This window comes from Barbus barbus (assembly GCF_936440315.1).
Source record: "Barbus barbus genome assembly, chromosome: 7".
Lineage (NCBI taxonomy): Eukaryota > Metazoa > Chordata > Actinopteri > Cypriniformes > Cyprinidae > Barbus > Barbus barbus.
Window position 1 is genome coordinate 16,872,591 of NC_136735.1, and position 21,620 is coordinate 16,894,210.

Genomic DNA, 21,620 nt, shown 5'->3' on the forward strand with positions numbered 1-21,620 from the left:
GGGTTATTTTTAGGGTTACGTGTTATATAGGCTACCATTCATCCAAAACCAACAAAAATAGCTGTACTGTGACTAATTTGATTATTATTCCCAGACAGACACAGAGAGAGAGAACATATTATGCCAGAGTCATATTATGCCATATGATTTTATGATATTATTATGCCATATAATATTTCATTCATATAAAATATTTAAACTTAAACATTATCATCAACAATATGCCAAAACTAAATTTAACTAATGCGCTTTTAAAAAGGCATAAAATCTAAAAGCAGTGGCATCCCAAAAATATAACAAAAATAAGCTAATATGCTAAAAGTGACTATGCTCTAGTGTTGTGTTGAACCATCAGAGGGCGCTCGTGTTTGGCAGCGCATATAAAAGACGCTCAAATCAGACGCCGGTCTTTTCAGCCACGATCAGGTCACAGCCAGCGCTGTTCGCCTCCTCGCACCACAGACACAATCCAGCACAATGATCATCTACAAGGACATCATCACCGGTAACAAAAGCGTCTAACGCAACGTTGTAGGCCAGATTGTTACGTTTTTACCAATATTTTTGATGTCAAATATTGTTAAATTGTTTAAAAGGGTCGCTGATCTATCTCGACTCTCTGAGGCCTAACTTTCTTCAAAGCCGTTAGCATAGATGCTAACCAAGCCTCACAATCGTGTAGGCGCGCGCGTTTAAGTGATGAGCTCTTAAATAACTCTTTTTTTTAATCAGTCTTACCATTACGAATTATTGAAGGCCAAAACTACTTAACGTTTTCGGATATATTCAAGCAAACCGGGCGGTAAATGGGAGTGTTTAGCAGCCGAGTTAAAACACCGGTTTGGTGCTGGTCACAAGTTGTGCCGGTAGTCATTTTTAAAACCGATACTCTTCCAAATTATTACTGGTTGTGTTAAAAATAATACACATTTTTGTGAACTAATAATTTTAACGACTGAATCGGATGATGTTGAGAACAGAAGTTTTTTGTTTAACTTCACAAATAGTTGAGAGATGATGAAATAAGCGCTAAACAGGGCGTGTTACTCGTCGGGCCAGTTCACTTTACTCCTCGCTTAGTCGGCTTTTACCAGACCCTTTTAAAGTTAGACTATTAACTATAACACGCATTTTGTGTGAGCTAAAAATGTCCAATAATTATCTGGAACATTGAGCATCACTTTTATTTTTATATATATCGCATTAATTTATTTATTTATTTATTTTTTGCGTTGAGAGCATATCCGTGAACACTGCTGACGGATTAGAAGCGAGAAAAAGGTAAAGAGCAAAAGTATTTGGAGAGAAAACGAGAGATTCTTGGTGCAGTCCAGTTAATTGGATGTTAATTAACCCCTGTACTGAAAACGCGTACAAAAAAGGTTAATGTGACCACATGATCCAAAAAAAATCATCTCAGGGCCAAAATAACCAGAAAAAAAGACATGATAGTTAATCTGATTTATTGGCATTGCTAAATGTTCTTGTGTACTTTTTCTTTTCTTTTTTCATAGGGGATGAGATGTTCTCCGACATCTACAAAATCAAAGCTTCTGAGAATGGAATGATGATTGAAGTTGAGGGAAAGGTATGTTGATTATATTTGATCAAATTATCTTAAATGATCAAATCTTAAATTGGTTTTACAAGCAAAGGCCCTCTTATGAACATACGATGATGACAAACTTAGGACACCTTTGTAGGCAATGACCAATGAAAACAAACATATTCTGAGTATGTGTGTTTTGATGGGCTACAAAACTGATTGAGAGTTGGTCTATAACTTAGTCTGTAAGCTTTTTTTTTTTTTTTTTTTTCTTATCAGTTGTGCAGATATTGGCTTTAGTTGTACAATTGCCAATCAATATGTTAGTCTTGAAGTTTTTGCCTTGAGTGATGGGTCTGATATCAGCAGCAGTCTTTGCCTCTGTTTTGCAGATGATCAGCAGGTCGGAGGGAGACCTAGATGATGCACTGATTGGTGGCAATGCGTCAGCAGAAGTTCAGGATGAGGGCTGTGATTCTACCACTGTCAGCGGTGTAGATATTGTCCTCAACCACAAACTTCAGGAGACCTCCTATGACAAGAAGTCTTACACGGCTTACATCAAGGACTACATGAAGGCGTAAGTCATGAAATCATCATTGTGAAGTGCATGTTGTACCTTGCAACAAGCTTGTTGAACTGTAAATATCATAGTGAACGTTAATTTTCCTATTGTATAATGACTTGAGTTTTTGCATCATTGACAGCTCAGAGTCTTGCATTGTGGCCACCTGGGTTTCTAAATGTTTAGATGCAAAATTAAATGTCCTCGCGCTTTCTTCCTGCCCTATGAATGGCATGTAAGATTGAATTGGGGACTACAAACCTTTTATTTAAAACTGCTGTACTTAGCAGTTTGTTGACTTGATAAAACCCTATATATTTTGTTTATAATTGCTTTTTGTTTGTTTTTTTGTTTGTTTTTTAAATATACAGAGTGAAAGCCAAGCTACAGGAATGTGCACCTGACAGGGTAGACCCCTTCATGGCTAACGCTCCAGCTGAGGTCAAGAAAATTCTAGGCAACATCAAAAACTATCAGGTGGGCTACAGTAACGGCTGAAAGAGTCACGGTTCCATATTTGTATATGCTCAAAAGTTTGGGATTGGTAAGTTAAGTGTGTAGTCCCTTCAATCAAAAATACTGAAATATTGCTATTTAAAACTTTTATATTTGAATATAGTTTGTCATTTATTACTGTGAAGAATAGTTAAAGCAGCATTTAACAAATCCCTTCTGAATGAAAATGTAGATTTCTTTTAAGTCTTACTGACCCCAAACTTTTGAACGATTGATAAAGTGAAAGCCCTCTAATGGACGTACAATGATGACCACCTTAGGACACCTTTTGTAGGTTACAACCGATGAAAGCAAACAATTTCTGAGTACGTATCCTTGATGGGCTACAGCAAGCTGATTTTAGACACAGATTTGTGTATTTCAACTCTGTATTTTTATTCCACTCAATATGTTAGTGTTGGAAGTTTTTACCCTGAGTGATTGGGTACAGTCATTGTCATAAATTAATTTTAAAAAGTATTAATGTCCCCAAACTTCCACTAAAGTTGACTTCTTTTAAAGATATTTTGCATCAGTCTGCAGTGGTTGTAAGACAGTTGGCCGGCTAACTTGTGTCTCTCTGCCTCCTGCAGTTTTTCACTGGTGAATCCATGAACCCAGATGGCATGATTGGTCTCCTTGACTTCCGCGAGGATGGCGTCACGCCATACATGCTTTTCTTTAAGGATGGTCTGGAGATTGAGAAATGCGTAAGTTTAAGTCATGCCTCTTTTATAAGTTTTGTACTTGAGTAGAGTTGTCTATATAAATATCAAAATATAGAATGCCCTGCTAAAATAGTTTACAAATGGCGTTTAGATAATCGTGCTTGAAGTAGCATCCACTGTTAGGCCTGTTGCCATAGTTGGTGGCCTCTGTGTTTGCACAAGGATGCAACAGTAATATTCCTCATGATGTCTGGCTGTCTGGAAGGTGGCTGGAAAGGACTGAATTGAGGAGAATAGGACAATTGCATTAGCTTTTGAAAGCATCTAAAAAAAAATAAAAAAAAAATCTAGTGACATGGTAAATGATAGCTTGGTGTGCTGAAGCAAAACTGATTCTTTGTGTTTTTCTTTCTCACCATAGTAAACTTTCCAAGCATCTACGAGTTACCCCTCCAATTCTGGCCTCTGCTTGGTGGATTGGGCCCGTGGATTAAACCAGGCATTCCCCCTCATCCTTTCCATCAGGACCAGAGGCTCTTTTAACTTCATGAGGCCACTGTTTTCATTTCTTGATTGGCTTATGCCCGTCTACGACAAGACGTGAACTGTCCTTTCATGAAATTAAAAACCGGAATTTTAGCAAGCCAAACCACAATGTAACAAGGTTGTGGAAGAGAAACTGAGTATTTTTGGGGTTCTCTTTTATTTCTTTGTCATCGAGGTGAAGTTGACTGCTGGCTTCTCATTTGCTGTGCATGTCAGCTTGTTTCAGCATATGTACAGTTGTAATTTTCCCCGTTCCATATTGAATCACAGGATTGTATAGGACTTCTTGGCACCATTATTGAATAAAGTCAAGCTGCTGGCTAATTGGCATTTTTGCTTGTTAACTCCGTTTAACTTGTCATCAACTAGTAAGTTGCTCAGATTTTCATAATTTTCCAATGTTCTGTTCACAAGAATACCATGGACTCACATTTGGGAAGAAAAAGGATAAAACATACAAACCCAGATGTGAGAGCACCTAATGATACAGCAAAGATAACTAGGAAATGAAGATACGCAATTTAATTCATATTATCTACATTTCAAAGCTAAATAAATGAAGTGATGTAACCCAATTTTTCCACCCTCTTATGGCATGGTGGGCAGAATCAGCTATTTGGGTATCGCTTCCCTGCACAATGAACCGCTGCATCTACAATTTTAAATCAGGAACTAGGAACAAAAAAACTACTTTAAAATTATGTTGTAGTGGTAGATTCGGCGTAATTACAAAAGACATGTTTATATGTAGACACTACTGTTTGACAAGGTTTTTCATTTTAATAGGAATTGTAGGATGTAGGTTTGATATCCATTATATTAGCTGTTTGATTTACCAGGTGGGAAGTAATTCCAAACTTTACAACAAAAGCAAGGGTTTGTGTGTTCAAATACCTCTACAGGGTAAAGCGAATGAGAAGATCTTTTTAGCCTTCATACAAGATAAGGCCTTGAGTTTTCAAAAGCAAAAAAAAAAGTGTTCTAATTGTGCTTTAGGATATTTGAATCTAGCTAGTTCTTATTAATATAACCTGCGGAATGAGGCCAAACATGGCACAATTAAGACTAAAGTTAAAGATCATTATAAAAGTGCATTTGTGAGCAAATGGTTGTGGCTTGCTCAAAGTATTGAAAGCACGAATTCCTTTTTTTTTTTTTTTTTTTTTTTTTTTTTAAGATGGGTATGTCTGACATCTATATGTGAAAGCGATGGTGAATTGTTTTTTGATAAGCACATGAAAGTGTCTTTAGCATCAGTATAGTGAATGCCAAATGCATCGCAATACTGTGTAGAGTTAAGCCTCACCCCTACTTAGCCATGCAACTATTCTGGCTCGTCTTTTGTGTTCTGCAGACGTCTCAACCATATACACTTTTTATCATTTGTAACCAAACCAGCTATCTAGACATTGTCGTCTACCCACTTGTGAACCTATAGAATTTTGTAAGTCAAAGATTTGCTGGTGTGCACAATATCACTGGTTCTGGTGGCTAAAAAGAAAGCCTAAATAATGACCCCATTTTGATAATGCGCTGTTTGGAGTTTCTCAGTGCCATAAATGTTGCTTTCATAATAGTCACACTCCATTTTTAAGATATCAAATATATCTGGTGATATTAAGCAGAAATTAAGTTTAACCATTTAAATATTTAACCCCAGTCCTGCTGTGTGAATTGTAAAAGGAAAAAAGTTTCACATTGTGTGCAGATACAACAATGTTTGTACAAAAACCTTTAATTCAAAAGCATTTAAGAACATTAAATACCATATAAAATAAGTGTTTCAATCAGAAAACTAAATCCGAATAAACGGTTTACCATTAATCTATCAGTTTCTTTAAAAAAAAATCCAACATCACCCTTTTATACACAACATTTAGATTATAAGTTCTTTTCATGCCAGATGATTAAAGATTTGAACAACTCTATCACTAGTTTTTTCATGGGAATCCCTAAATATGCGTAATACAACTGTGCGGCATTGTAAAAATGCCACATAGTTTTCTGATACACCTCTAAAAACAACTGAATCATCTTTGAAGAAATTATCCAGAAACAACATTTTGAACTTATTGGGGAAGTTGGCTTTTTGTGTTTTCATAGCCACTCAGAGTCCAATGGTAACAGGCTTTGAAAATGATCAGTCGCTCTTCTCTTCGCTCTGATAGTGTCGGTACTCTGGTTTGAGCTCCCAGGTGTTCTTGTGAGTGCCTTTGACATTGTATATGCCAATGTCTCGAAGAATCTCCTTCAGGTAAATCTAGAAATTAAGAAAGGAAGATTTCAGAGGCAGCCTTGTAGCCCTGCGTCATGCGAATCTCGTGACTGACCCAAAACAGAAGAAATTGTTGAATAAAGTCATTTGTTTTCTTTGCGCACAAAAAGTAATTCTCGTAGTTTCATAAAACTAAGGTTTTATGAACCACTGATTTCACATGGACTATTTTAACAATGGCCTTACTACCTTTCTGGGCCTTGGACGTGGTAGTCGCATTGCTGTCTATGCAGGGTCAGAAAGCTCTTGGATTTCATCAAAAATATCTTAATTTGTGTTCTGAAGATGAACGAAGATCTTACGGGTTTGGAAGTCATGAGGGTGAGTAATTAATGACAAAATTATAATTTTTGGGTGAACTATTAACTATAACCTTTAAGCAGCAAATCAATATTAGAATGATTTCTAAAGGATCATGTGACACTGAAGACTGGGAGCAATGGACTTTCCAATCCCCAAGCCTCTGAACAATAGTGTATGTGTGTTATTATGTAATATTATTGTAATGTAACTCACCACAGGCTGTTTTGTGATGTCCACCAGATCCTTAATGTTATAATACTGGTGCTTCTCAAAAGCAGAGAACAGCATGTCCAGCACCTGCTGTTTATCTACTCGTGCCCTCTTCCCTTCTTCTTTCTTCTTCTTTTCATAGTCCAGCTGAGGAAAAAAGGGAACAAATAGAGTGTGCATTACCAATCAATTGCATATTAGATACTTCAGACATCTGTTGGATAAGGCAAAAGCTTGACCTACATTATAGGCGTGATTAGCCACAGGTTTGTAGTTGGTGGTAACTGCTTTGTCAAGCTGTTGAGAGAACCTAAGGGGCTTAGATAACTCCTCGATCTGCAGTCTGCAAAAAAATAAAAAAACACAACATACTTTAATACATAAAGTTCTAGCTATGAGCATACTAAAGTTTATGTATCAGAATATGTGTGGACCTGTACAGACATAAAAACTATTTTCCATCTCATTTTAAAAATTCAGAATTAAGAGTTGCTGCCCATATAGTTTTTGGCTCACAAATTAATCACTTATGAGTTTCCATGACAATTATAATGCTGTTTGTGCAGGCAGCTCACTAAATTTTGGAACAGAGCTAGTGTGTGCATATGTGAACATACTTCTTCAGCCTCATGTAGTTTTCACTGACGGCCGGTCTGCATTCAGCTCTCTGCACCACCACTCCTTCTAGTGCAATTTTATCTTTGTGAAAGAAAAGAGACATTAATACTCAGTGACAGTTGTAACTATGCAATTGCTGCTGCAACACACAGCCCATTACTGCTCAGTCATTACATCAGCAGTGAGAGGCACTTTCTGTACATTCGCTGCTCCAGGCTCTGGAATTCTCAATACACCAATTCTTTAAATTAGGCCATAGAAACATTTATAATTGCTGTTTTGTTGGCTGAATGTCAAATCAATGGCCATTAACAGTACAAGGCTTGACGTGGTCCTTCCTGGACCTCCACTCAAGCAGGGGGCGACGGTGAGCACTCACCTGGGCCTGTACCTGTACCTGTGCCGCCGGCCTCGGCATCTGACTGCCCTACGAGAGGGATGGCAACATGAGAACGAGGGGGAGTACATGCCAAAGTAATCACGGCAGGCCAAGCCTCAAGGCAGCTTCTTACACAGCAATCATCGAAAGCAAACGCACAAATAGGCACAAACCACGCAGATACGACCAACAAGCCACACTGAACCTCTGACCTGAGGAAATTGATCTAAATTAATCCAAAAACCATCAACCAAAGGTACCCTGTCTTCAAGGATGTGGAGATTCATATAAATTGGTGGATTTATCTTTTTTTTTTTTTTTTTTTGAAAGGAAGAAATGTATACTTCTATTCAAAATGCATTAAATTGATCAAAACTGACAGTAAAGACTTTAAATATTATTTATTTTTACATTTTATTCATTATCCTGAAAAAATTAAAAAATGATTTAATGAATGAATGACTGTATCAACCAAAAATAGTTTTCAGTATTGATAAGAATGGATGCTTAATTCAGCTTTGCAATCACATGAAGAAATTACCATTTAAAATGTATTAAATTAGAAAATAAAAATGCAATAATAATACAGTGCCCTCCATAAGTGTTGGAACAGTAAAGTCAAAATTGCTCTGTTGGCTGTGGAGTCAAGACATTTGCAAATATGATTAAAAGATGAATATGAGACAAAACTACAGAATGTCACATTTTATTATTTAGCCGTTTCAACACATACATGTTTTACCAAATAAAAAGAACAGCACTTTTAGAGTTCATCCCACTCATTGATGTGAGCATAAGTATTGGGACAGTTGAACATAAGGCAGATATAAAAGATTAAAAGCTATTATTTAGTTGCAGATCCCTTGCACACAATCACAGCAGTGAGTCTGTGACCATCACCAGACTTATCCTTTGAAATACTTTTCCCAGCCTGTAATGCAGCCAATTCCAATTGTTGCTTGTTTTGGGGAGTTTCTGCCTTTACTCTCCTCTCCAGCTGTGAAATTCATGTTCAATCAGATTTAAATCTGGAGATTGACTTGGGCAATCTAAGACTTTCCATTTCTTTGCCCTTATAAACTCCTTGACTGAACTGGCAGGGTGTTTTGGGTCATTGTCCTGATGCAATATGAAGCACTTCCCAATGAATCTGGTGGCATTTTCTTGAATATTGGTAGGCAAGATGGTTTTGTATCCTTCCAAATTTATTCTGATACTGTTATCATACATTGAGTCATCAGTAAAGTTGAGAGGGCCTGTTCCAGAGACAGTCATGCATGCCCATGCCATGATACCACCTCCACCATGCTTTACGGATGAGGCTGTATGCTTGGGATCATTGCAGTTAACTTTTTTCTCCACATTTTTGCTTTCCCATCACTTAGATAAAGTTTCATCTTTGTCTCATCGGTCCATAAACACAGTTCCAAAACTATTCTGGCTCACCTTTGTGCTTTTTTGCAAACTCTAATCTTGCCTTTCTATTTTTGGTGCTGGTCAGAGGTTTGCATCTTGCTGTGTAGCATCTGTAATTCTGTGTCAAAGTCTCCTGAGGACAGTAGATTGTCAGAGCATCACCCCAGCTTTCTGGAAGTTGTTGGTGTTTTTACAGACACGTCTTTTAGGGTTCATTTTCACAGCTTTTATGATTTGTCTGTCATCAACTACTGTTGTTTTCTCAGCCGATCTGGTCGTTGTTGGTTGCTGGTGGTTTCCAAACTCTTGATTTCTCCATGCCCCTTGTTTTTGCTATAGCTGTAGCTCGCTTCCTCTTTTCTTTTAGCTTTCAAATTGCTTGTTTTTCTCTCAAAGTCAGCTCCCTCGTCTTCATCCTGGTTTGTGTGTCATCGAATGCAAGATTCAGAATACAGAAATAATTAATATAACTGATATGACACATTCCCTGCTTTTAATATCTGAAGAATTAATGCAACAGCACACAGCTGATCACTTAGAAAGAGCTGTGAGGCAACTGTTCCAATACTTATGCTCACATCAGATAGAGGGATGAAACTCTAAAAGTGCTGAACTGCTTAGCTGGTAGAACATCTATGTGTTGAATCACCCAATAATAAAATATGATCTTCTGTAATTTTGTCTCATATTCATCTTTTAATCATATTTGTAAATGTCTCGACTCCACAGTCAACAGAGCAAGTTTGTCTTTACTGTTCCAATACTTTTGGAGGGCACTGTATATTACTTTAATACAAGAAAATTGTAATATTTCACACAAAAAGTGTATTTTTGATCAAATAAATGCAGCATTAAAAAAATAAAAAAAATCATTCAGCCCCATTTTTGAATAACTGGTCCCAGGAAACTTAACAGAAGAAAAGAGACCAGGCTTTGGAACTCAAGCACATTCACAACAACTAAAGAAATCCTCAGTCAATACAAAAAACTAACAAACAAACAAAGAAAAACATGAATTAGCATGGCAACTATACAGAGTTGGTCATACACACACAACACCCAAGCTGCACAACACAACTCCATGTTAATCAAGGAATAATTAAGGCAGTGAGCAGACTTGGTTTTCAAAATCAGTGATACTTGAAGGCCCATTCTACTGTCTTCTACCATTAAAACACCACAATCACATACACTGATTGAGAGGCAGAGGTTAGCAACTGCAAAACTTAAGAGACCAGATGAAAGCTATTACCTAATATCTGATTCATCTCACACAACAGACAAAGAGCAGAGAGAGAAACGGAATAGAACTGGAGGAAGAGAGTATGAGGCAACTGAAGTATGTACAGGAAATCCCAGAGATGCACGAAATGACTTACCCAGTGAGCTATTTGAAAGCAAAAGTTCAGTTAACAGGAAAAAAACTACGAGACTTTATAATAACTTTTATTAAAATGTAAATAACTAATATTATATACAAGTCTTGGCATGGCATAGTTTACACATATTCAAAAATTATAAACATATTTTCTTGATCACGGACGGCACAAAATCTTATCTCAACACATTTAACGAATGACTATGCTATTTTAAATTTATAAGACTTTTCAAATAGTTTTGAGGCTAATTTACCACATTTTGAGTCTTAATCTTTTCTGTAAAATAATGTTACATTTTGTGCTAGAACAACTACTAAATTAGCAAATGCTTCTATTTCTTTCCTATTATAACACACTGGCTGATGCATCTTCATCCTGCACATGCTAAACATATGTTACAATTTAAAGTAAATGCAGAAAATAAATGCACACTGTTCTTAAGTGACAATTTTACCCTATTAATTAAAGTATAACAGCATTTTTAGATATTTTAATACAGTGGTTCTGAAACTGTATTACATTGTAATCAAATTATGCCCCCCAAAAGTACCAAAACTCTTTATCATAAAAAAAAGTAAAAATGCTCTCAAAATCTAAAGATATGATCAAATAATTAGTAATCAATTTTGTGAATAACTACATAATGTTACTATGCATTACTAATCAGGGTTATCTAATTTACTCCGTTTATATTTATATTTTTGCCCTTGTTATAATCCACTTTTTACAATACATCGCTGCATTAATATACTACATGAACATTCTCATCAATTATTGAAAATTATTTTGTACTTCTTTGTTTTTTTTTCTTGTACATGTTCATCTGAATAGTTATTGTGTTTAAGTCTATTGTACTGTCCTGTACTTCCCAGATTTTTCTGTTACTATACTATCGCATCTCTCTCTCTCTCTCTCTCTTTTTTTCTAATATACTTTATAAACAATTTCACAGTCTATGGAGTGGACCTGATGTACATTTCAGTGCTGGTTATATTGTCTATATAACTGTATATGAATCTACTTTAACTTCACAGCATTACATGTAGTGACATCCTGGTTCTCACCTGAAGAGTTTTCAGTAAAAACAGCCAGGGTCTGTCCACCGACCGTCTGGAGAGTGAATGGATGCTCTCTAGGGGCTCGTACCATAGAGGATTTCTCCCCAATGGTGTCTATGGTGGTCAGCTCCTCGTTGAGTGTGAAAGACACCTGTCAATCAATCAGAAAAACACTGAGTCCACCTAAAGACACAAGTCTCAAATATAAAACACTTAATGCTTAATGAAATATTAGTTACCTGTGCTTTGCCTTGATTCCTGCACAAACAACAATAATTGTATAAATATTACTGTTTTAAATGAACGTTGTGCTTGTAGTAGATGGCTGCTATTTTTGCTACGTACTTGCTTATTCGGAGCTTTCCAACTTCTCCTCTCCCTGTTGCTTTGGTCCATTGCTGTGACAAATACTTTGGGACCTTTATGAAGTTTATACAAGTATAGCTTTAAAACAATGCCCATATTTAACATATAAACCACACTGCCATGAGAGGACATAATCATGTACAAAAACTGGCTGCAATCGAGCACTTACTTTGACCAGCCATACGCCCGTGTTCTGTTTTGCCCCGGTTAAATCCACCTCTCCTTTGTCTGACATGATTGTTAATAGTTTAAATATTTATATTCTAGTTATTCCATGTGGATGTAATGCACCGCTTCCACGCTACACACCCGCTAGCTAGCACATCAACAACAACAAGAGCAGGTTGAACTGTAGCCTGCTAGGACAAAAATGAAAAGCGCGTTGGTTAATACAGATGCTACATATTGACAAAATCTATGAATTTGGAAAACAGTTAACAAAAAAAAAACAAGAACTTTCTCAAAAAGAGCCAAATATTTATTACGTCGCTTTGTCATTTTATTTAGTCAAAAAAACACTACTCGATTTGTTTGGAAGTGAACATGTTTTTGAGAATAGAATAGAATAGAATAGAATAGAATAGAATAGAATAGAATACCTTACGAAAATTAAACATGGTTTTACTACAAAACAACAACAACAACAAAAAACACACGGTTATTATATTTAGGCTACACCATGGTAACCACAAAATAGCCATGTGTCGGCTACACTAACCATAACTTAACCATGGTATTTACAGTAAAACTGTGGTTATTCAAATGGTACACAATACTAAAAAAAAAAAAAAAAAAAAAAAAACATGGTTACTCCACATTTTTACTGTTATAAAACCATGGTTAATTTTTGTAAGGGACAGAATAGAATAGAATAGAATACAATAGAATAAGTAATTATTTACAGAAATGATCACACTTTACATTTATGATAGCATAAAAACCTCCAAGAAACAATTCAGTTAAGCCTTACAGCCTCGAACTTACATGGTTAAAATTATATCGCAATAAAATAATAAAAGGTATTTTTACATGGGGCAACAACAACAAAGAAAAAATAATATTAGGACCATCATGACTGTTTGCATTGTAACTGTTGATTCGCATTAATATAGTAATATAGTAACAGTGTACTGTACATGAAAGATGTAAATTCTGATAAAATAAAGATGGTAAATTTGACAACTGCATAAATCAAAGTACAAAAAAAAAAAAAACTAGTGATATAAATACTTCAAATTTCAATTGTTAGCATCATAGTGATGAGTTTTTTCCATTAAGGTAATAATATTAAGGTAATAATAATAATTAAGTGTTATGACAACAAAAAGTTGTAATGGGTCTAAAATGGTCTTAATTTTAAGCAAAATAGAAATTCTTTCGGTCTTTTATTGTTATGGTGAAGTACATGTGATCTGAACTTGGAATATTCTGAGGAATGCACACTCTGGTGAACAATACATGACAGAATTCAGGGGAATTCTCTGGATATAAACAATAATACTTAAGTATTCATTACCTATTAATAAAACCGCAGCCTAAGAATTTATAGAAGTCACAAAATTACAAAGCGTTTAATGCATTATCTCTTACAATTAGACATTGGTTAAAAAAAGGCAAATTCGGGAGGAACAGTCGGTCCTCCTAATTTTATATATAACTGTCAACAAAAGCTCAATGTTTTGATGATAATGATGCTTTGAAGATTCCAATGCAGTACAACATCCTTTAAAAAATAATCCTTGACAACAAGAGAAAGATTTGTTGAATGTCCCTCATAGGAACATGCGGTCTTTGCTGTGTGAAAAGCGGGTGTTCAGCTCTTGTGACTTCTTGAGCAAAGCTTTTTTCTGAGCCTCATCAAACCGATTGACTTGGAGGTCTGTGTCTCTGTCGAAAGGTTTTCTTTCCACAGGCTTGTTTGCATCCTCCTCAGCCTTTCTTTTCATCTTTTTAGCGTGTATACTGATGAGAGATTCACCACGCTTGGACTCCTAAAAAGAGATGGACATTCTGAGACTGAAATTCATATTTGTATACTTTTATAGGCAGTCACAGCTTCATCAAGCAAACTAAAGGTGTGGTCCATCAGAGTGAGCTACTCCAAAAAAAAATTGTGCTATTGTATTTTTGATCAAATAATAATAATAAAAAAACACTAACTAAAAGTATTTCAAACTTATTACCGTTAAAATGTATATTAGTGCCATATTGTAGAATGTGTGTAGAAAAACAGCTGGATTTAACTGAACTTACATTATATTTTGAAACTTTTTCAGCCGTCTCAAGCTCTTTCTGAGACAGACGTGGTGCATCATCCTTGGCAGATTCACCTTTTTCCTTAGCCTCTAGTCGTTCCTAGGAAAGACAAACAAGAAGAGAATTTCCAAACAATCCCTGAAATCCCTCTTTTCCAAAACCGGTGTTTGTATTACCTGCAGAATCACATATGATCTCACTGGAAAATATATGATGACGCTCCACAACAATCCCCACATCTCACATCTGAACTCAATTACATTTACTGCTAACTCACCCTAGCTTTTCGCTCACGGTCAGTGGGAGTGTCAGTCCAAATTGAGCGGTCTTTGTTCTCAGGGCCTGATCTTTTCTTAAAGGTTCGTGCTTCCAGGCCCACATGCTGCAACTCAGGAGGCAACTCTGTCATCCAGCTCTCTCTGGAGAGCACTTTGGGGCCAGTCTAAAAGAAGAAGAAGCCAGGATTGTTTAGTCTGCCCACTGACTGGAATAAATCAACATCTATTTTCATGTTGAACTAAACAAATCGGTCAAGTTCTTTATTGTCACTGATCCTAGGGTAAGAAGTATGTAAACGGAAATAAAAATTGAGTATATAAGGCTTAAAATTAGAAGTATGTGTGTAAAGATAGAAAAAATACAAAAGTAAAAACAAGAAATATACTATATATATATATATATATATATATATATATAAATTAGATAATAAATAATAATAATTATACTAGCTAAATTAATAGATTATAACAAATACATAAATAGCCCTTACATCCACTCCTGTAAGTTTGTCTTTCATTCTTTGAGCCCTTCTTTCAAAGTCCAATGCCACAGAGTCCTGGGACGGTCCTTTTGATGGCATGGGTCCAACGACATAATCATCTTCATCTTCATCTTCACCGCTTGACACTGATGGTGTATAACCTGGTGGTAGAGCTGGTCCTAAAAATCCTCTAGCATCTTCTTTTCCCTCCTCTACATCTTCATCTGCATCTTGTCTTTTAAAGCCTGGAGGCAGCACAGGTCCTATTACAGGTGGCCTGCAGGGAGAGGAGAAAAACTAAATCAACGTTTACATGTAAAATTAGAATAAATATAGCAGTGATACTACCGACTACCGATACCACAAAACAAAACTGTATAGAGCAGTCATAATGTCTACTGTGTTTGTTTAATTCCAGGACAAATTCCTGTTACCGTTCAGGAGATCTGTCTTGCTTTCGATATCCTGGTGGTAAAGCTGGTCCTAAAAACCCTCCGGTATCATCTTTTGCATCTTCATCATCATCTTCATCGTGATCTTGTTTTTTGAACCCTGGAGGGAGTGCAGGTCCTAGTAAAGGTGGCCTGGTGGTGCAGAATGTAGTTAATCCAAGACTTAGATTGGGATGCTGAAATTGCTCTACAAACGACCATGTGGGATACTATTATTAAGAGTTTATTACCCTTCAGGTGAGTTGTCTCCCTCTTGATATCCTGGGGGAAGAGCTGGACCAAAGAAACCATCATCATCATCACCCTCCTCATCGACTTGCTTTATATCCATCTCATCTTTTACGTTGCCTCTGCTGCTGTTAAAGAACAACAAACAATTACACATAAATATCAGCTGTCAATCCATATCCATCTTAAGGCTATAAATGCTTAGTTTTATGAACAAAGCTCTGCAGTTTTCATTGTGGAGGCAAAACAATGCAATGCAAAACAATGTTGATTGAGAAATAAAACGTTCCTCAAAAGCCTTATGGATCATACTTACATTTGAACATGACTTTTCTCATTTTTTTTTCTTTTAAATATTATTAAAATTATATACAGATAATTAAGTAAACCTAAACTGGATTTTTAGCAAGGCCATACTAAAAAGTATTAAGTATCAATCAGACTACAGAAGCCATGTACTAGATTGTGTACAGCAGGTTTTTCAGCATAATTTAGAGGTCTGTATGTATCAAATATAATACAGTATGCCCAACGCAACATAAAAACAATTTGGATATATCAAAAGTGGTTCATTTATGACTAAACACATTATTAAATGTGAATTCCTGAGAAACACGTTTATTTGAAAAGCCATCAAGTATTATACTTCGATGAAGGCCGGTTCCTAGATGATGATGATGAGTATTTGGCTCTCTTGAACACAACCTCCTCTTGATCACTGTCTTCACATGAGCTGCTGGAGGACTCTGAAGCTTTATACTTTGGAGGTAAAGCTGGACCTATGACTGGAGACAACATGTATTATTACTTACAATATAAACTAAAGGATTGAATGACTTGGGGAAAGGGGGTACCTAAAGGCAATCAGCCTTGTTATGCATTTGCAAATACAAAATAATAAAATATATATATAATGCAGTTCAATAAGCAGCTAACGCTACTACAATGTGTATGTGTCAACATACTTGCAGCTTCTTCATCTGAATCATCATTTTTGCTTTTTCCCATCGTCGGTGGCAAAGGGGGTCCGATTATGTTTTGATTAGACATCGCAATAAATTCAGAAAAAATATAATAAAACACACATTTATTCGTTCACAAATCCCGAAATATGCTACGACGCATAGAACACATTCTCCTATTTCCGGTCTCGAATTTGAGGTAGATTTCAAACTAAGAGTCCTGTTCCGGCGGAGTCCTACAGGTGGTGTGTTACTTTCCATCAAACGCGTTTCTGAAGCAGACGCTCTTTAACGCAAACTTCACTTCTCATCTCTGTTGTCAGCCGTCGTTGTGTCTAGGGAGGCGGGACGCTTAAAAACAACAGTTGGTGTAATAAATAAGTTCCCGTTTACAAGTTTACACTTTTTTTCCCCGGCATAAGATATTTTAAAGATTGACGTCTCACATAAATTATTACTTTGTCTTGTTTTTCTTGTGATAAGGCTGCGATAGTCAGGTAGTTAACCTGAAATAACCGAATTTGTCTTCTTTCTTTGTCCAGCTGTCATCGCTTAGCGACTAAAGTTAGCGCCTTATTCTTTCCTTGAGCTTCTCTCCTGACGGCTGACTGCTAATAATCCACATTTACCATTTGTAAAACGTGGAAGAACAGTCTTATTTCCTTACATGACTAATCGGTAGGATTGTTGGACAGGAGCTGTGTCGAGATGCCCCCTAAGAAGCCAAAGGCAAACATCTCCAGCTCCATCGAGTCTGAGGACATCAGTCTGGAGACAACAGTCCCCACAGAGGACATATCGTCTTCAGATGAGAGAGATGGAGCAGGGAAGGTCACAAAACAGCTCCTGGAAAGAAAAGAGCTGCTTCATAACCTTCAAAAACTGAAGATAGAGCTGTCACAGAAAAATCTGCTCATAGACAACCTCAAAGTGGACCATCTTACCAAGGTAATGGTTGGTGAATGGAAAACTAAAGTCCACATTGCATTGAAATAAGTTTGAAAAGTATTTGTTTTTTCACATATAAGTGGTAAAGTGATTGTTTTGCACATTCATTTGTAGATAGAAGAGCTGGAGGAAAGGCTGAATGATGCTCTCCATCAGAAGCAGGTGCTCGCTCTGCGTCTGGACAGCCAGCTCAAACTACAGCAGGATGAAAACAGGTTCATTTACACAGTTTTACTGAGAAAAACATCCACTGGAAGTAGGGATGTACAATATATAGCAATATAAATGTATACATTTGCATAATGTATTTATAAATATAAATATGTAAATGTGCCTTTTTTATTTTATTGGAATTGGTCTGCTAAGTAAAAGAGGATTCAAATCGAAAAATGATAGTCATTTCCAGTTATATTTCTAGCTGGCCTACTTGCTGTTAATCACAAAAAAATAAATAAAATAAAATAAACTTAATTTATCTAAAATCTAATTGTTTGGAATGGAACAGTCTATTGAAACTTTAGAAAAAATATAAAATAAAAAAGTGTGCACACTTTCCGTATGTATTTTATCTTATTTGATACATCAGGCTTTTATGGCTCATGATATAGTGAGAATATGGAGCTCATGCTCGAGGAGGTAAAAACACCAATGATATCCAATTTGGTGCAGATGTTGTTATTTATATGGCCAAAAAATAAGTTTGATAGCTTGTAATGTAAATCAATGAGATCTGCTTATGCAGGAAGCAGCAAGCCTTGAGGAAGCAGGAGATGGACACCATCATGCTCAGACAGAAGCAGCTGGAAGAGACAAACCGTCAGCTGTGTGATCGGGCAGGTGATCTCCGCAGGAGCTTGAGGGACCTGGAGCTGTCTGAGGAGAAGTACGCTGATCTGAAGGAGCTGCCCGAGGACAAACTCACCATCCCTGAATATGTGGCAGTAAGCACTGAATAATCAACTGGAAATGGAAATTAAGATACGTTTTTAGTTACATTTATTGATGCTATTAGTTCTTCCCAGTTCTTAAAAGCTGTAATGTGTGTGTATACATGTGTGTGTGTTTTTTTCTCCACATAGATTCGGTTCTACGAGGTTGTGAACCCTCTGAGGGCTCTTGTGACTGAGCTGCAGGTGAAAAAGTCTAACCTGAATGAGGATCTGGACGGTCATCGTAACCAAATTAGATCACTAATGGAGGTTTGAAAAAAACTTCCCTTTTTGGATACTAGTTTTACAACAGTCTCTGAAGTCAGCATGGAATTTAAAATTCATCTATGTATATGTGTGTAATTCTTCTTTTTATTTTTCCCAAATGTGTGTTATGCATTTATTTGAACACTTCTTCTGTGCATATGTTTAATCTTGTCTAATGTTTGAATCTTGTAAGATTTAATCAAAATGAATGTTTAATCAAAGTGGTTTTCTAATGAAAGCAACAGACTTCTCTCTGGTGAGATATATAGATATCTTGTTTAGTCCGCTTTAACTGCTTAAGCAGTTTTGAGTTAAAAGATGTCAACTATTTTGATTGGCTGTTCTAATTTGCACTGGTATAAATGCAGAATCATGTATTCCATACAGCTGTGAAATAACCTTTTAATTGGCATTACTGTTATTTACATTTATTGCCGCTTTCCCATATCCCAATCAGAGCTATGAGGAAGAGAGGAGAGTGCGCTCAGAGCTGGAGATCCGCTGTCAGAGAGTCACGCTGGAACTTGCCGACACCAAGCAGCTTATTCAGGAAGGAGACTACAAACGAGAGAACTATGACAAAATCAAAAGGTGAGGAAATGTCCTCCATTGTCTTTGCGAGTGTACAAGACCACAAGAGCAGGCAACCATGCCATGCACACAGGACACTTTCTCAAAACTATATGGAGCTGAAATAATTTATTTTAATGCATTGTCAGCCCTAATTTTAGTATCCCCTGTCCACATGTACACTCCATTCAAAAGACTTTTACATTATTGCAAAAAAATTCAGCCCTGGTGAGCAAAAGAGACTTCTTTCAAAAGCATTATAAATGTTCTAATGCTGTGGTTGTGTGTGCATAATTATGAATATAACCTGTCTTATTGTGTCCACAGAGAGAGAGATGGGTATGAAACAGAGGTTAGAGAGTTGAGGAAGAAGTTGGAAATACTGGACTGCACACACACTGCCCTGACCAGAGAGAGGAATGACCTAAATAAGGAGGTAAGATGACTGACAGATCAGCATATCCATTAGGCCAATTATTTAGTTAACCGATTGAGCCATGTTTAAATTATCAACATCTGAGATTGACAGTGGATAAGAAAATGTTTCAGTTTATTTTCTTTTTAGACAGATTTAGATGTATTTAGAGAACAAGGTACTGTTCTTCTAAATATTTGGAACAAAAAAAGTCCATTATCCATCGACAAGAATGAGAGCACATGTTATAACTGGCACACTAGCCATAAAGGCAACTGGTAGCCAAATGTCAACATAAATCTGTCTGTCACAAATTTTCTCCTGTTACTTAATTGAATTCTTTCTCACTGTTTTCCTTTTTCCTCTGCAGGTAGCCACTCTGCAGCAGTCTGTAACATTGATGCAGAAGGACAAAGAATATTTAAACAGGCAGAACATGGAGCTTAATGTGCGCTGTGCTCATCAAGAAGACCGTCTGGACAGACTGCAGACCCAGCTTGAAGACACAAAGAAAGCCAGAGAAGATGCCTATGAGAAATATGTTGCTTCTAGGTATGTGTGATAAATAGGATGGTGCTTACTTTTTACTTTTTCATGCAATTAAGTTTAATGTTCAGCTTAATTAGCAATACAGCATTGGTCTGCATTAAGAAGTTTGCATGATATAAATAAATGGGCCAAAACTGGTGAGTATTGTGGCAGTATACTTGGATTTGGAACAGGGATCCTTGGAACAGGGATCCATTAATACTCTCAGATCTTTTTTGTGAAGTCATTACAGTTTGACAGTTGTGTGCATCCCTCCACCAGAGATCACTATAAGACAGAGTATGAAAACAAACTGTGTGATGAACTGGAGCGCATTCGAATGAAGACCAGTCATGAAATCGAGAGCCTGCAGAGGGCATCAAAAGAGATGTATGAGAGAGAGAACAGGTGAGAGTATGCCTACACGTCTCTGACTGGACAAGGACAAATCCTTGAAAAAATCTTTGAGGAAAAAAAAAAAACTAACTGTTTACCATGGAAAACCTGAGTATGTCAGGAAGTTTTAGAATTGTGATTTCCAGTCCTGGAAGTCTCATCTGAAAATCTTAGAACATCATAGAAATTTCAATAGGAAATATAAATATTTTAAATTATCCTTCACTAGAATATTTCATTGGCTAGAAATAACTCTATAATGTTTAAGTCATTATCTTTTTGTTTTCTTTCTTAATAATGATCATGTAATAATAAATGACCAGAAATTGATATATTTAAAATTCGGGGAACTCTGTTTCTTATAAACATTGATAGGAAAATTAAGACAAATGCAATTAGATACTGGATAATTTATAGATTTAGTTTTTATAAAAACTAAAAAAATTATCTGATATTGAATCATTTTGAGTTAGCAGAGGAGTCGATCGCTGCACCCCTAGTGGCCAAAGACAAAATAGTCGTAGCATTAAAAATTAATAAAAGTATTGTAGCTATAACTAAAGTATATCTGATTAAAATCTAATAACTCTGCATACTTCCTTTATATTTACTCTTGCACTACCACAGTGCCATTTTCTGTACACAATATCAGAGCAACATTATAATTGTAAGTTGTTTTTGCACGTCTCATTTCATGTTGGCCTCAAAATTTTACACATTGTTTCTCCACTTTTGTGGGACTATAATTCCTGTGTAACTGGATTTATGCCTTCTCTCTGCATCAAAATGATTTATTTGTAATATATCAGTGGAAGGATGGGGTTTTCCTGTTACATGTAATAATACAGGTAATGAATGATCATTCTTCATACTGTGTCAAGGCTTTAAAACACAATTAACGTAAACCTGTGCTAAATAATGTACAGCATTAAGGAAATGTGTTAATTACGCTTTCAGAAACCTTCGTGAAACCCGAGATAATGCTGTCATTGAGAAAGACAGAGCACTGAATGCAGAAAGAGATGCCCAATCCAAATATGATCAACTCTTAGACCAGTAAGTTCATACACACCTCTCACATGTGC

At 36.3% G+C, this 21,620-nt stretch overlaps 4 protein-coding genes across 7 annotated transcripts in view; 2 read left to right on the forward strand and 2 right to left on the reverse strand.

The window, feature by feature from the left end:
* Positions 1-357: 357 nt before the first annotated feature.
* Positions 358-4,150, forward strand: LOC306873174 (translationally-controlled tumor protein homolog). The gene is made up of 6 exons (XM_079422269.1): positions 358-505; positions 1,515-1,588; positions 1,939-2,126; positions 2,483-2,588; positions 3,200-3,316; positions 3,696-4,150. The coding sequence occupies exons 1-6, from the start codon at positions 478-480 to the stop codon at positions 3,696-3,698; spliced, it is 516 nt and encodes a 171-aa protein (XP_079278395.1). The 5' UTR covers positions 358-477; the 3' UTR covers positions 3,699-4,150.
* Positions 4,151-5,524: 1,374 nt separating this feature from the next.
* Positions 5,525-12,226, reverse strand: LOC306873175 (general transcription factor IIF subunit 2-like). 4 transcript variants are annotated; one of them, XM_079422271.1, is made up of 9 exons: positions 11,994-12,159; positions 11,804-11,877; positions 11,698-11,716; positions 11,465-11,609; positions 7,606-7,653; positions 7,226-7,307; positions 6,852-6,951; positions 6,612-6,755; positions 5,543-6,080 (listed from the first exon to the last, which is right to left on the reverse strand). In XM_079422271.1, exons 1-9 carry the CDS (start codon positions 12,057-12,059, stop codon positions 5,961-5,963), a joined length of 798 nt encoding a protein of 265 aa, XP_079278397.1. In that variant the 5' UTR covers positions 12,060-12,159; the 3' UTR covers positions 5,543-5,960. The 4 variants fall into 4 exon arrangements, with proteins under 4 accessions (XP_079278398.1, XP_079278396.1, XP_079278399.1 ...); XM_079422270.1 differs by lacking the exon at positions 11,698-11,716 and having other exon boundaries at positions 5,526-6,080; positions 11,785-11,877; positions 11,994-12,226; XM_079422273.1 differs by lacking the exon at positions 7,606-7,653 and having other exon boundaries at positions 5,537-6,080.
* An 81-nt stretch (positions 12,227-12,307) lies between these two features.
* LOC306872226 (uncharacterized protein) lies at positions 12,308-16,678 on the reverse strand. Its single transcript, XM_079420722.1, has 8 exons — positions 16,486-16,678; positions 16,167-16,305; positions 15,523-15,648; positions 15,275-15,424; positions 14,850-15,117; positions 14,358-14,522; positions 14,078-14,179; positions 12,308-13,815 (listed from the first exon to the last, which is right to left on the reverse strand). The coding sequence occupies exons 1-8, from the start codon at positions 16,568-16,570 to the stop codon at positions 13,597-13,599; spliced, it is 1,254 nt and encodes a 417-aa protein (XP_079276848.1). The 5' UTR covers positions 16,571-16,678; the 3' UTR covers positions 12,308-13,596.
* A 26-nt stretch (positions 16,679-16,704) lies between these two features.
* The window catches only part of LOC306873085 (progesterone-induced-blocking factor 1-like), a 41,149-nt gene continuing 36,233 nt past the window's right edge, over positions 16,705-21,620 (forward strand). Inside the window, exons 1-9 of the mRNA XM_079422110.1 lie at positions 16,705-17,430; positions 17,545-17,645; positions 18,173-18,371; positions 18,510-18,629; positions 19,084-19,217; positions 19,524-19,632; positions 19,982-20,163; positions 20,422-20,547; positions 21,493-21,591. Of these exons, the coding sequence (XP_079278236.1) occupies positions 17,191-17,430; positions 17,545-17,645; positions 18,173-18,371; positions 18,510-18,629; positions 19,084-19,217; positions 19,524-19,632; positions 19,982-20,163; positions 20,422-20,547; positions 21,493-21,591 (1,310 nt within the window). The 5' untranslated portion in view covers positions 16,705-17,190. The remainder of the gene's footprint in view (positions 17,431-17,544; positions 17,646-18,172; positions 18,372-18,509; positions 18,630-19,083; positions 19,218-19,523; positions 19,633-19,981; positions 20,164-20,421; positions 20,548-21,492; positions 21,592-21,620) is intronic.